This window comes from Plecotus auritus, assembly GCF_963455305.1.
Source record: "Plecotus auritus genome assembly, chromosome: 6".
NCBI lineage: Eukaryota > Metazoa > Chordata > Mammalia > Chiroptera > Vespertilionidae > Plecotus > Plecotus auritus.
The window spans coordinates 105977317-105991995 of record NC_137773.1 but is presented as its reverse complement, the minus strand read 5'-3'; the positions used below and the strand labels follow the sequence as shown (position 1 = coordinate 105991995).

Here is a 14679-nt window from a genome sequence, read left to right as displayed (position 1 = left end):
GAACCTGGGACGCTTCAGTCCGCAGGCCGACACTCTATCCACTGAGCCAAACCAGTCAGGGCACAGACACATCTTTTTAAATTTTTTTCTTTATTGATTTGAGATCGAGAGAGAAAGGAAAAGGGGGGAAAATCAAATATTTTGTTGTTCCACTTATTTATGCATGCATTGATTGATTCTTGCATGTGCACTGACCAAGGATCAAACCAATTGAGCTACCTGGCCATGGCCCAGACACATCTTTTAATACCACCTCCTCCAGAAAGGCTTCCTCCCCTATCTACTTGGAGCTCTTTTCCAAACTACTTCAGCTGCACAGACTCTGTCACACCCCATAAACTTTGATTGGCAGCAGGAGTTTTTCCCAAGTCAAACTATTAAGGTCAGAAATAGAATATTGGGGACTAACTATAATTATAAGAAATGTTAATCATGCTCTATTAACCATGATGGTTCTGTTCTGATTAGGGAAAGCACATTCTCACCTGGTTGAGAGTTGTACGCCATCGGACATGAGAGCTAACATCAGAATACACTCCATCCTCCTGTCCCAAGAATTGCCTGTCATTATGGAGAGACTTACAACCTCGTGGCTGAAACAATCTAGTCCCAGAGGTGCCTGCCCTCTGCGACCCTCACCAGCCCACATGACTTGTAACCTGTAATGATTATACTGTGCCTACTTTCCATGCCTGTAATTCCTACTTTCCTGTGTAATCTTTGTCCTTCTACCCAATATAAGCAGCTGGCGCATGGGTAGAGGCAGAGCAGATTTTTGTGGATGACCAGCTGCTCTCCCATACTGCCACCATTATTGGAATAAATGCTCATATATCATTCAACCCTGACTCTGCTTAATTGGCTCAAGTTGTGACAGGCAGCCCAAACTCCTCGGTTATCTGGTTACAAGACCCCACTTACCTCCTCAATTCTTAGACACAGGCCACCTGCTGCTTTAAGAGTATGTCTCTCCTTCTTTGAAATGTGAGCCAGGCTGGGCTGGCCTTTCAGAAACTTGCCCGCAATGAAATTACAGAACCTCAGCTAACATCCACAGATCAGAAAGAGACCCCATGGGGCTGTGGACAGGAATCAAAAAACAGGACAGCAGCGGAGCCAGCCCTTTCACTGTGGCAGCCATTGAGGAACAGAAGCCATGGCTTTGTGCTACCCAATGGCCTTGGGCCTCAACAAGGGACTCATGGTGACCAAAAACGTGAGCAAGCTGAGGCACAGCAGAGGCACAGCCACTACGCAGGCGCCTCACCAAACACACCAAGTTGGTGCGGGAAATGATCCAAGAGGTGTGTGTGTGACTTTGCCCCCCATGATAGGCACCCTATGGAGCTGCGCAAGGTTAAGGACAAGAGGGCCCTGAAATGCTTCAAGAAAAGGGGACACATGCCCTACCGGCAAAGCTCAGTGGTTGAGCATCAACCTATGAACAGGAGATCAAGGTTCAATTCCCAGTCAGGGCATATGCCCTGGTTGCGGGCTCGATCCCCAGTGTGGGGCATGCAGGAGGCATCCGATCAATGATTCTTTCTCATCATTGATGTTTCTTCTCTCTCTCCCTCTCCCTTTCTCTCTGAAATAAATTTAAAAAAAAAAAGAAAGAAAGAAAAAGGGACACACATCCATGTCAAGAGGAAGAGAGAGGAGCTGAGCAATGTCCTCGCCAGGAGGACAGCAGCAGCCAAGAAGGACTGAGCCCCATCCCCTCTATGTGTAATAAAAGCTGTTCAGAAAAAAATAAAATAAAATACAGGCAGCCTGTTTGGGTGTCTCGCCAGGCTAGACCGCGCCACCCAGAGGTTTGAGGTGGCTTCAACACAGGTTTACAGAACAAATACCAAAGTTTCCTACCTCCTTGCCTTAGCACTGGCTCGCGTCTAGCCTAGCCGCTAGAACCTCTGCCTGGCATGCCAACCTTCCCCCACCGCGCCGACCTTTTACCTGTTCTTGAGAGTGACGTCACGGTCCTCCAGATTTGCTCATTTTCCTCACCTTGCGCCTTAGCCCCTCTTCGTCACTGCTGCCCTGGAGAGCCCCGGGAAGGAGGGTAGGAGATACCTGCCCTGCAGTAGTTGGCTCCTAGGTCAGCTGTTGTTTTCAGCCCCAAAGGCTCAGTTCCTGGTGTTGCAGATGAGCTGTGCCCCGCGTGTTGGAACAAGGAGACTTCTAGGAACTTGGTTATGCTTCTCTCATCTTTGGGGAAAAACCTCCCCAGTCCTCTAGGTGTCACCAAACATCTCGGAAAAGGGCTGTCCTCATTCCTGCCATCACCTCCTCTCTCTTTCCTTCTCTTGGCTGCTCCGCCTCCCACCACTCTCCAAAAATGACCAATGACAGAATCTACCTTCCCCCTGAGCAAACTAACAGATCCATTTTTGTCTTGGTCCAACCCTGATAGGCGTGGCCATTCCCTTCTCCCTGGTTGAGTCCTACTCTCACCTGGACTCTTCCCACCTGCTCCCGCTCCACCTCTTTCACAGGCTCTTCTTCTGCCTGACAGCTAACATCGTATTTCTTTAAAAAGAAAAACAAAGTCAGAGGACTCACACTTTCCAATTTCAAGAATTAATATATATAGGCAGTAAAACCTTGGACATTTCTTACAGTAATATTTTTTTTTCTGATATTTCTCCCTGGTCAAGTGAAACAAAAGAAAACATGAAAAAAATGAGACTACATTAAACTAAAATGTTTTGGCACACAGCAAAGGAAACCATCAACAAAATGAAGAGACAACCAACCCACTGACTGGGAGAACATATTTGCCAGTGATACATCTGATAAGGGATTACTATCCACAATTTATAAAGTACTTATAACTTAAAACTCAATACCAAAAAAAAACAAAAAACAATCCAATGTTTAAAATGGGCAAAGGAACTAAATAGACATTTCTCCAAAGAGGACATACAGATGGCCAATAGACATGAAAAGATGTTCAATGTCCCTAATCATCAGAGAGATGCAAATCAAAACCACAATGATATCACCCCACACCTATCAGAATGACTCAACAAATAACAAGTGTTGTCGAGGACATGGGAAAGGGGAACTGTCTTGGTGGGAATGCAGATTGGTGCAGCCACTGTGGAAAGCAATATGGAATTACCTCAAAAAATTAAAAATGGCCTGGCCAGCATGGCTCAGTGGTTGTGCATTGACCTATGAACCAGGAGGTCACAGTTCAATTATCAGTCAGGGCACATGCAGGGGCTGTGGGCTTGATCCCCAATAGAGGGTGTGCAGGAAGCAGCTAATCAATGATTCTCTGTTATCATTAATGTTTCTCTCTCTCTCTCTCTCTCTCTCTCTCTCTCTCTCTCTCTCCCCTCTCTGAAATCAATAAAAATATATTTTTTAAATTATAGCCTAATTTGCTCTCTATGCGACAAGTGTGAGGTGCAACTCACATTAATCAATATTTACAACAAATGAATTTTGAGTCCAGAAAGTTTAACCCAGAAAATAATTTTTGATTGTGCTAAAATTTGTATGGCTGAATACCGAGAGAGAGAAAAGGTATTTCAATAAATTTAAATATGCAAAACTTGACTGAAGAAATGACAGTCACACAAAAAATCACAGTGATAGAATCAACAGTTGGTAAAAATTGGACAAAGGAGCCTGCTTGATGGATCAAATGTTTACTTCAAAAATCACATGAAAAAAATCTTCCTCATAAAAATTATTTCAATCAAGCAAAAATGAACTTTGAGAAAAAGTTGGGAATGGTTTAACTGCACTGAATAGAAAAGTGATCTAGGAATCTAATTGGCTAAGTGCAATTTATGATTCAAAAGTATTTTCCAACAATAATTTGCTGGATTTTTTTTCCATTATGCTTATAAAACTGGAATCATAGTGTCCCCAGAATTAAACTATCCTTTGTGTGGAAATGGCTGTATAAGAATGAGAGAGTTAAATATCCTGTGCATCTTCCTGGTGTAAGACTTTTCAAAATATATTTTTATTGATTTCAGAGAGGAAGGGAGAGGAAGAGAGATATAGAAACATCAATGATGAGAGAGAATCATTGATGGGCTGCCTCCTGCACACCCATGGGATCAAGAACACAACTCAGGTTACCCCACCAGAAATCGAACTGTGACCTCCTGGTTCATAGGTTGACACTCAACAACTGAGCCACACTGGCCAGGCTGGTGTTTGATTTTATCTCCTAGCCACTAGATGTCCCTATCAGGCAAGGCCCCAGAACAAACTGGTTATGACCTTTTTCAGGGGGGGCCTTGTACCTCTGCAGTTCCCTCATCTTGGCTACCAGTCCAGGTTTCTCTGTTCCTCTGAAGTTATATCTCATACCAAACTGTTCTTTCCTGAGACGACCTTTGGGAACAAGGGCAAACCCCGAGACTTCAGCCCTCATGATGGCACCTCAGTCTTCCATGCTCAGGGATTGTCCTTCGCTAGTTACTTGGCCCTCACCACATCCTGATGTCACCCTTGCCCTCCTGACTCAACACCCTTGTCCCATCTTCAACCACGTCCATGGGGATCTGTGACCCCCTCTCCTAGGCCCACCCAGAAATCAGGGGACAATGTCCATAAATTCATTTCAACTTCTAATTCACTAAATCCAAAGTCACCTTGTAACTGTCAGGACTATAGAATGCCCAACACAAAAGCTGACTTTTAAAGGAGGGAGGTAAAGATCTGTTCTTTCAGGGGAAAAAAAAAAGGAAGAAGAAGAAAGAAAATGAGGGAGGAAGCTATGGGCTTGTGAGGGAGACAGAATGTATTTTTTTTTAAATATACTTTATTGGTTTTTTACAGAGAGGAAGGGAAAGGGATAGGGAGTTAGAAACATCGATGAGAGAGAAACATCAATCAGCTGCCTCCTGCACACGTGCCCACAACCAAGGTACATGCCCTTGACCGGAATCAAACCTGGGACCCTTCACTCCGAAGGCAGACTCTCTATCCACTGAGCCAAACCAGCCAGGGCTATTTTTTACCACCTGAGTTTTTAGAAATATGTTTTGGGGCTTTTCTTAACAGTTCCAGAATTTTCATAGATACAATGTAGGTAGTAAGAGAGAGAGAGAGACAGGAAAGGCATAAAGAGGCAAAGGAAGAGTAGAGACAGCAGCAGAGAAAGTATAGACAGAAATAAAATGTAGATGGGACAGAGTGTAGAAAGGTGGACAGGGACAGAAAGCAAAGAATGTCAGTCATTGCTCCCCAACCCAGACAGAACTTCCTACTATTTAGAAGGTTGAGATCTAGACCTTAGAAGGTCCTGGAACATCCCACTCTGGTCCCAGTCCTCCTGTTTCCAATTACCAGTCCCCATTCTGAATTTATGATGTCACCCTCTTGTGACAGGGTCATTCCCTACCTCACCCTTGCAAGGCCCATCCCTGCATCTTGGGGTGAAAATATGTCCTTTTTGCTAAGTCTTGCCTTCTGTCAGTGACTGTCCCTACATATCCTCCCCAGCTGAGTGATCCCCACCCCCACCCCACCCCCGCCCTTCCCTTCCCTGTTAAAGAGTCTTGGGCCCACTATTCACTTAATCATTCATTCATCAAGCATTTATAAGCAGTTCCCATGTGCCAGGCCCCTGATCAACAATGCTGGTGAGACCTGACTTAGGCCCTACATGTCCCCTAATCGCCCGTCCCCCCACCCCCCCACCCCCGCAGCCATCAGTCTGGGGAGGGTGGGGGATAGGAGGAGTGTAGCAGTGATAACACAGCCTGGGGGAACACAAGGCAGTGTGAGCCTCAGAGAAGATACTTAACCGGGCCAAAATAGACTACGGCAGGGGACCAGCCTGAATCTTCGGTGTGACCCCACCCCCTACAGCCCCGTCCCCAGCACAGAGTCGAGCTCAAAGAAGATGTGTCCCATCATTTCCCCTTCAGGGATTTCGGGCAACGCCTCTCCTCAGACCCAACCCATTAGCCTCACCCTTATCTGGCCCCGCCCCATCGCTGTCTAGGCCACGCCCCCAAGTCCCTCCCCTATGTCATTCAATGTAGGTTTCAAGCCCTGCCGCCCGGAGGATAACCGCACACCAATCTCACGATCCCATTGGCCACAGAGTGTTACTTCATCGCCCTCCTTCAGTTGTCAATCTTCTTTATATAGTCCCAACAGTTGCCAAGGCTTGGTTTGAGGGACAGACGATAATGGACATATCAGGACGTCTCTTCATTGGGGGAAAGCCCGGTTATGGGCGGGGCTTAGTGCCAAAAGCTTGGCTGCCTCAGTAGGGGGTTCCTCAGGGCCACAGACTTCTCTCAGGGACACACCCCTCTTTCCTCGCTATTGGCCATGACAGGTGTTGATCAACAGGATTACACATTTCGATAGGCAAAAGCACCCATCCTTCACTACTTCCCTAATTTCAATTCGCTTCTCTCCTCAGAGGCAGCAACCTTCTGGCCGTAGCCAGGGCCTTCCTTACTGAATGGTCAAATATCCCGTCACTCCTGGCCTGTGGGCGGAGCCATGGTAACTGGGGGCGGTGAATTGGCTGACTGGGCTTTGGGGGCGGGGCCGCGGCTCCTGTCAGCGGGTGAAATGGCAGCGGCGAGCCGGCCGGGGCAGTGGTCCCGGGGGGCGGCTAAGGGAGCTGGGCCAGGGCTGCGGGGCTGGCAGCTGTGGGGCTAACGGGACGGCGAGGCTCGGCACAGCGATGGCGGCGCGCTCGGCGCAGGTAGGGAGGCGGCGTGGCCCGGGCCTCCCGGGCCCCTTCACAGGCAAGTGGCTTCTCGCTGCGGCCCGCCGGGGCCGGGCAAGACCGGGAGCCGGGCTGCCTCTCCCCGGAACCCGCGCTGGGAACCCTCTGCACTCCCAGCATGGACCCTGGTTGTCAGCCTCGGGCCGAACCTCCACCCACTCTCGTTCCCGACGCTTCCCGACTTCTCAGGGCCCTTTCTCGGACCCTTTCGGGCGCCTCCCACCTCCACCCGCCCATCCCAGGGAGTGCCCCTCAGGCCCGTGACCCCCACCCACCCTCTTTACTGACCTTCAGGACCCCTCCCAGGACCTTCCAGGGCCTCCCCAGCCCCGACCCCGCAGACCTTCCCCCTGCGCGCCCAGGACACCACCCACCCCTCCGTCCCTTAGGATGTCTCCCATCTGCAGACCCCTTACCAACCTGTCCCTCCTCTCACTTCCCATCCTATCTCTGGGCCTAGACCTATCCCCATCCTCAGGGATACCAGCCTCAGAGTCCTCCCTGCCCTTCCCTTCTGACCCCACAGGACCCTTACCTAGCCTCTGTAAATTAGGATTCCTGTCCACAGGCCTCACCTCAGCCTGCTGGCCCATCTCCTACTCTCAGCACTCCTGGGGTCCTCCCTGCACACTCCAGTAGCTCCACACATACCCCTGATCTTGACTCATCTTGATCCCTGTTTCCTGGAAGTCCACCCTCACCTCATGCTCAGCACTACCCCCCAATTGTTCTGAGAGCCCAGCACAGCACACACATACTGCCAACAGTTCTCAAACAGAGAATACCCATGAAACCCCTTCCACCCACCCACCGCCCAAAAAATCATTCAGGAGCTCTTGACATGCACACACACACACATACTCACAATCAGATACTTGGATCCCCAACATACACAGAGAAACTCAGACCTCCAACACAGACCAGGCATTTGGTACCACACACACACACACACACACACACACACACACACACTCACACACTCACACAGGGCTCTTCAACACCCCTTCTTGGACCTTACCTTCTCAGGTCCTCCTGGGGTCCCCGTGCTCCCAGCTCTGGCATAGACTCAGATGTGTGAGCTGACTGCCCTGCCCCAGGCAGCCAGTCTGTCCATCCACACCAACCTACCTGAGCCAGCACCCCCACTGGAACCCTGGAGGTGGTTGGGTGACCCAGAATCTCCCAACAGCCAGTGGACACCTGCTGCAGGTTTCTTCCCCTTTATCTATCTCTCCCCACTTTGCCCTTCTTCCAAGGGAAGGACACTCACTCTCTCTCCTCCACCCGTCCCCCTAAAAGAACCGCTGCCTGGCCTCTGATTTATGCCACCCCCTGGCGAGGAAGAGGAGTTCACACTGCTCCTGGCCCTGGTCCTGCAGTCTGACCAGACTGGTAGGACCAGCATGCTGACCCCATCACACCCACCTACTGGTCTCAGATGGCAGGGCCAGTGCTGCTGCCCAGGGGCAGCCCAGCCCCTGACAGTCCCTATGAGTTCTTTCACCCACAACCAGTATGTTATGCTAAAATGAAACAGCCTCCTCCTCTCCTGGCATCTGGGACCCCGTGCGTCTGGGTTTGGGCCTGTCAGAAGCAGACAGCTCTTTGTTAAGGAATATTTTCAGAAGGGGGAAAATGGGCTGTTTTTTTCCTCAGCTAGGCTGTGATGGAGCTAGCAGCCCCTGTGCCTGTGTCTTTCTGGGTTGTGTTGTCTCTTCCTATCTGTTCCGCCACCCCACCACCCTCGCCCTTGGGTCCAACCTGTGGGTTCCCCTGAGCTTCTGCGGTTAACTGCTGGTGGTTTGAAAAAAACTGCAGGTGGCTTGGCCCTGGCACAAAAATGAGGTGAGACAGAGAAGAGAGGCGATTACAGAACTGGCAAGCTGGCATGGCCAGACTGCAGGGAGTAAGGGGGAGACCCGGGCCTCGCCCCATGCAGATTTCCAGATCAGTCCAGCCCTAGCATTGCCCATCTAAACTCCTTCAAGCCACATAAGCATTCCTCAACAATCCCAAGTAAACAGGACCAGGCTTCTTTGTGGATGTTCACCAGTGTATTCTGGATGGCCTAGAAAAAAAGCACATCTTGGCTTGGGACCTCAACTTCTCCATCTGGAATATGGGGGGATAAATTCTTAGAACCGTAGTTTGTACTGCAGGGGAGCCAGTGAGGTTAGGATGTGGCTTTGACTGTCCCTGGGCACGGTGTGGAAGGAGTCAATGGAGTTCAGGAGGGCAGTCACCCTTCTAGCCACCCTGGTCCCCTGGTTGTAATTAGTTGATAACTCACTGTATAATGAATATCTCTGTGGCCATGCTGCCCCTCAGGAAGCCAGCTTGAATCAGGGCTGAGAAATAGTCTATTGTGTTGGGGGACAGAGAGCAGTAGGAGGCCTGCTTGCTGGCAGTGTCCACATACACACGCACACACACACACACACACCCCGCATGGACCCCTGATGCTGGGTAGGAAGAGGTTTGTTCTGCTCACTTGCTGAAGGGAGAAAGTGAATGAAAAGACTGCTGAAGGTCATGAGGTACACAAGAAATGAACCCCACAGGCTCCCCAGGGTGGGACCTTGTGTGGGGGCAGTGGGGTCGGAAGGCTCCTCAGGAGAGACTGAACTCCTTAGGAAAATACAAGAAGGCTCCCAGGGCGGGCTTGTGGACAATATCAATGCACTTTTACCCTAGACTAGAATACAGGTCTGTGTTTTTGTGTATATGCTTTGATGGTTACAGGGGCCAAGGGGGAACATGATCTCAACTTCTTGTGCAGATATAGATACAGATCATTCTGTGGGAAGCGCCATCCTGGAAATTGAGTCAGATATTGGGGTCTGAAGGAATGTCAAAGGTGGTCCCTGCTCTGCATCTAAAGACCCTCTCTACATCTCAAGACAAGAGGTAGAACCACTAGTGCACACTGATCAGGCCCATGCCATTTCCTAGGCCCTGTGCCAAGTGCCATTTACATAGTATCTCATTTAATCCTCCAGACAACCTGGAGAAACTGGGATTCCGGCACTATGCCCTTAACATCACATCCTGCTGTCTCCTGTGTAGAAACTTGAGACAGAATTATGTACGGTGTGCTGCTGGGGGAGAGCAGAAAAGGGCCCTGAGCATTTCTGGGGTGTTAGGGAAGGTGGAGCAAGTATGATGTATGGAGCATTCTAGGCAGCCAGAGTGCTTGGACAGAGGCCCAGGAAGCAGGAGCACGCATGATGCATTCAGGGCAGCGTGCCTCATTTGGTGGGCCTCATCCTATAAGCCTTCATGTTTCAAAGGTGATCCATGAGACACACACTATGCAAACTCCCTGGTCAGAGGAACCCATCGTTGGAAGAATCAGAAAGGCAGCAAAATCCACCTGCCTGTGGGAGTCTGCAGTGCACATGCTCTAGAAGCCAAACGGAGACCGTGGAAGGAAGGAGGTTTAGATAGGAGAACTAACCCACCAGAGCTAGGAAGAGATTGAGCCCTGCTGGGAAGATTTCCAAGGCCCTGATGGCATGACTCACTACACTTTTCTTCCACTTTACAGTGCACCACATATGTCTGTGTCTGTCTCCCATTCCAGCCCATGAGTCCCACAAGAGCAGGGCTTGTATCTACTCACAGTTGAGTTCCAGGCGATTCTAGGGCATATAGCAGATACTCAGTAAGTGCCTGGTTGGTTTAGAGCTGTCAGTCTTCTCTACCCACTTGCTTTTGAATTCCAGCTACTGTTCATGTTACCTGGGGGGTGGGGTGGGGGGGCAGCTGGCCCATCAGTTGCCTACTCCTTGCCAAGGAAAAGGACCTGAGACACCAGGACACTTTCCCCAGAGTTAGAGCCATGGTGGTCTGCTAGACAAATGAAGTCAGCTGGCATCTTTCAAGGCTTCAGATTCAGAAATGATTCTGTGTCCCCATAATCATTAGAGGTAAAGATCAGAAGCCAGGGGGAGAGGAGAAGGGAGCCAAAATTAAAGGACACTTGAGGCCTTTATTCCTGCCTCTGAAAATACCAAGCTCTGAAAGATGGTGCATACACACTCAGTAGCTTTCCCTGTTAAAAAGTAATGACTGTGGCCTTGGCTGGTTTGGCTCAGTGGATAGAGGATCAACCTGCAGACTGAAGGGTCCCAGGTTTGATTCTGGTCAAGGGCACATGCCCAGGTTGTGGTCTCCATCCCCAGTAGGGGGCGTGCAGGAGGCAGCCGATCCATGATTCTCTCTCATCATTGCTGCCTCTCTCTCTCTCTCTCTCTCTCTCTCTCTCTCTCTCTCTCTCTCTCTCTCTCTCCCTCCCCCTCTCCCTCTCCCTCTCTCCCTCTTTGAAATCAATAAAAATAAATAAATAAATGTTGAATCTTTAAAAAAAGGTCCTGGAGCCGAAACCGGTTTGGCTCAGTGGATAGAGCGTCAGCCTGTGGACTGAAGCGTCCCGGGTTCGATTCCGGTCAAGGGCATGTACCTTGGTTGCGGGCACATCCCCAGTGGGAGGTGTGCAGGAGGCAGCTGATCAATGTTTCTCTCTCATCGATGTTTCTAACTCTCTATCCCTCTCCCTTCCTCTCTGTAAAATATCAATAAAATATATTTTAAAATAAATAAATAAATAAATAAATAAATAAATAAATAAATAAATAAATAAAGGTCCTGGGTTCAATCCAAGTCAAGGGCATGTATCTTGGTTGCAGGTTCCTTCCTGGCCAGGGCCCTGGTTGGGGCATATGCAGGAGGCAACCAGTTGATGTGTTTCTCTCACATCAATGTTTCTCTCTGTTTTTCCCCTCTCTCTTCCACTCTCCCTAAAAATCAATGGAAAAATATCCTTGGGTGAGGATTAACAAAACTAGTAATCCTATATAATAAAAGGCCAGCCACCTTAAGCATAATCACCGGAATGACCAGAGACCAGAACCACCATGGCCCCTCGCTGGGCTGGCTCCGCCCCCAAGCAAATGGTTAGGGGCGATCAGGCAGGCAGACTAGCGGTTAGGAGTGATCAGGTAGGCAGGCATGTGGTTAGGGGCAATCAGGTAGGCAGGCCAGCAGTTAGGGGTGATCAGATAGGCAGACAGCCCCTCGCCAGGCTGGCCCCACCACCAAGCAAGCAGTTAGGGGTGATCAGGCAGGCAGAGTGGTTAGGGGTGATTAGATAAGCAGACCAGTAGTTAGAGGCAATCAGACCGCCCCTGGCTGGGCTGGCCCTGCCCCCCAGCAAGCAGTTAGGGGCAATCAGACAGGCAGGCAAGTGGTTAGGGGTGATCAGGTAGGCAGGTCAGCAGTTAAGGGCAATCAGGTAGGCAGAGGGCCCCTCGCAGGGCTGGCCCTGCCCCCCCAGCAAAGAAAGAGGAAGGCTCACCAGCGGCAGCGGCTCTGTGGCAGTTGTGCGGCAGGCCAGCAATCAACCCACAGAGGGAGGCCCAGGCCAGCCAAGCCATCACACCCCACACCTGTCACCTGCAGAGGGAGGCCACCAGTGGCAGGGGAGGGGGACAGCGCTGCACAGATGGCAAGCAGTGGCAGCAGCAGAGGTGGGGCCAGCTGCCTGCAGCTGGGGGAAGGAAAGCCCTGATAGGCCCTGATCTCAGGCCAGGCCTAGGGACCCTACCCGAGGGGTCCCAGATTGTGAGAGGGTGCAGGCCAGGCTAAGGGACACCCCCCCAAGTGCACGAATTTTTGTGCGCCGGGCCTCTAGTAATAATAATAATTACAGCCATCCACTGAGTGCCCACTACACTCAGTGCTTCAGGTATATTATTTCTAAAGTAAAAGAACGCAGAGAGATTGGCAGCACAGCAGATCAAAGTAGGGCAAAGGCTCGGGAGTCAGAAATCCAAGTTTGAATTTTTCTTCCACTACAGCCTAGTTAAGGGACCCTTTGAGTGACCTTCTGCTCAAGGTGACACCTCTCATGTGTTAGACCTGTCCTTTACTTTTCAGTCTACACTGGTATATAGTCACTTTTTTATCTTTAAAATAGACTTTATTTTTTTAGATCAGTTTAAGATATACAAAAAAAAAGTCAGAAGATAGTCCAGAGAGTTCCTGAAGATTCCACACCCAGTTTCCCCTATTAGTAACATCCCAGGTTAGTCTGGTACCTTTGTTATAATTAATGGGCCAATATTGATTCGTTATCATTAACTATAGCCCACACTTTATTCAGATCTCCTTAGTTTTTCCCTAATATCCTTTTTCTTTTCCAGGACCCCATCCTGGATCCCACACAACATTTCATCATCATATCTTAGGCTTCTCCTGGCTGGAACAGTTTCTCAGACTTCCCTTGTTTTTTATGACCTTGACAGTTTTGAGGAGGACTAGTCAGGAATTTTCTAAAATGTTCCCTAATCAGGATTTGCCACCAGATTTTCTCATAGTTAAATTGGGTGATTTTTGGGGGGAGAAAGACATAGGGGTGAAGTGCCCTTCTCATCTCATCTTATCAAGGGTACATATTCTTAACATGACTTATTACTGTTGATGCTGACCTTGATCCCCTGCCTGAGTAGCACAGATATTTTTATCTTCATTTATTCAGCAGACCTTTATTGAGCACCTAACTAAATGTCAGTTGCTGCGTTATGGGCTTGGAGTAGAAAATTAAGAAAACAGGCCCTTGTACTCAGAATGTTCATGACCCAGTAGGGCAGGCAGGCATATATAGAAGTAATTGCCATAGAATATGTCTTGGGCTGGGGTGTAGGGAGTAGGTATTTTCAGGAAGAGAAAAGAGAGAAATGAACCAGGACACTAGAGGCGGGATGTTGGCAGGAAATATTTCACAGAAAAAAACTCAAACCAAGTCTTGGAGAATGCCTTTCCAGTCAAAGAGAACAGCATGTGCAAAGACAGGCAGGAAGAAGTAGGTGCTCCTTGTGGGCTAAGTGTGGAGGGACTGCAAGATGGGAGGAGGTGAGGTTAGCAGGGCTGTGTGCACCATGCAAAAATGTTGGGATTCCAAGTCATAGTAGGGAGTGACTAAAGGTTTAGAGCAAGCACCAGGAAGGTAGTACCAGACCTTGCCTGAGCCAATGGATGGCAGCATCAGGGACCCAGGTAGGCCCACCTACAGCAGGAGGAGGGGCTGGCTTTAGTCGGGAGAAAGTTGGCTTGGAGGAGGAGCTTCACACTGCAGGTCAGGAGGGTTTTCTTAAAATGCAAGCCCAGTCAGGTTGCTGCCTTGGCCCACAATGCCCTGTGGGGTTCTGGCCCCTGCCTAGAGTCCCTTCTTGAGTTGCGCCCACCCCATCCCTTACCTTCTCTTAACTGGGGTATAATTCACATATCATAAAATTCACCCTTTTAAAATGAACAATTCAGTGGATCTTAGTATATTCACAAAGTTGTGCAACCTCCACCACTAATTCTAGAACATTTCATTACCCCCAAAATATCCCATAAACAGTTGCTCCCCCACCCCATTCCTCCCACCCCCAGGCTCTAGTTCCTGGCAACCACTAATTGACTTTCTATCTCTAAGGATTTACCTATTCTGGACATTTCATATAAATGGAATCATATCACTTGTGGTCTTTTGTGTCTGACTTCTTTCACTCTGCATCATGTCTTCGACGTTCATATGTATCCGAACTTCCTTTCTTTTAATATTCCATTATATGGATGGACCACATTTTATATATCCATTCATCTGCCAATGGACACTTGGGTTATTTCCACTTATTGGCTATTGTGAATAATGCTGCTACGAACAGTCATGGACAAGTTTACATGTAGATGTGTGTCTTTCATTCTCTTGGGTAGACATCTAGGAGTAGAATTGCTGGGTCATGTGGTAACTCTTGTTGAACTTTTTGAGGAACTGCCAGACTGTTTTCCACTCTACCTTATTTTTTATTCCAAGCATTTGTCTCCATCTGTAGTAGGAAGTTTGGGTGACCGTTTCTTAGTCTCTTCCCCTGTATGTTCTGGGTGGGTAGGGGCTGTGTCTCTTTGCCCAC

At 49.1% G+C, this 14679-nt stretch overlaps 1 protein-coding gene and 1 pseudogene across 4 annotated transcripts in view; both read left to right on the top strand.

The window, feature by feature from the left end:
• Positions 1 to 1156: 1156 nt before the first annotated feature.
• On the top strand, positions 1157 to 1710 carry LOC308251069 (large ribosomal subunit protein eL36-like; annotated as a pseudogene). Its single transcript has 2 exons — positions 1157 to 1389; positions 1618 to 1710. The product of its transcript is annotated as a large ribosomal subunit protein eL36-like (transcript).
• A 4779-nt stretch (positions 1711 to 6489) lies between these two features.
• EVI5L (ecotropic viral integration site 5 like) overlaps positions 6490 to 14679 on the top strand; it is a 33074-nt gene continuing 24884 nt past the window's right edge. For 2 of the 3 annotated variants that reach the window (XR_013960808.1, XM_080672168.1), the window contains exon 1: positions 6490 to 6697. Coding sequence is in view for 1 of the 3 variants with exons in the window: in XM_080672167.1 (XP_080528293.1) it covers positions 6677 to 6740 (64 nt within the window). In the remaining 2 variants the exon portion in view is untranslated. Of the gene's footprint in view, positions 6741 to 14679 lie in introns of all 3 variants that reach the window. The other variant, XM_080672167.1, reaches the window with a different exon arrangement.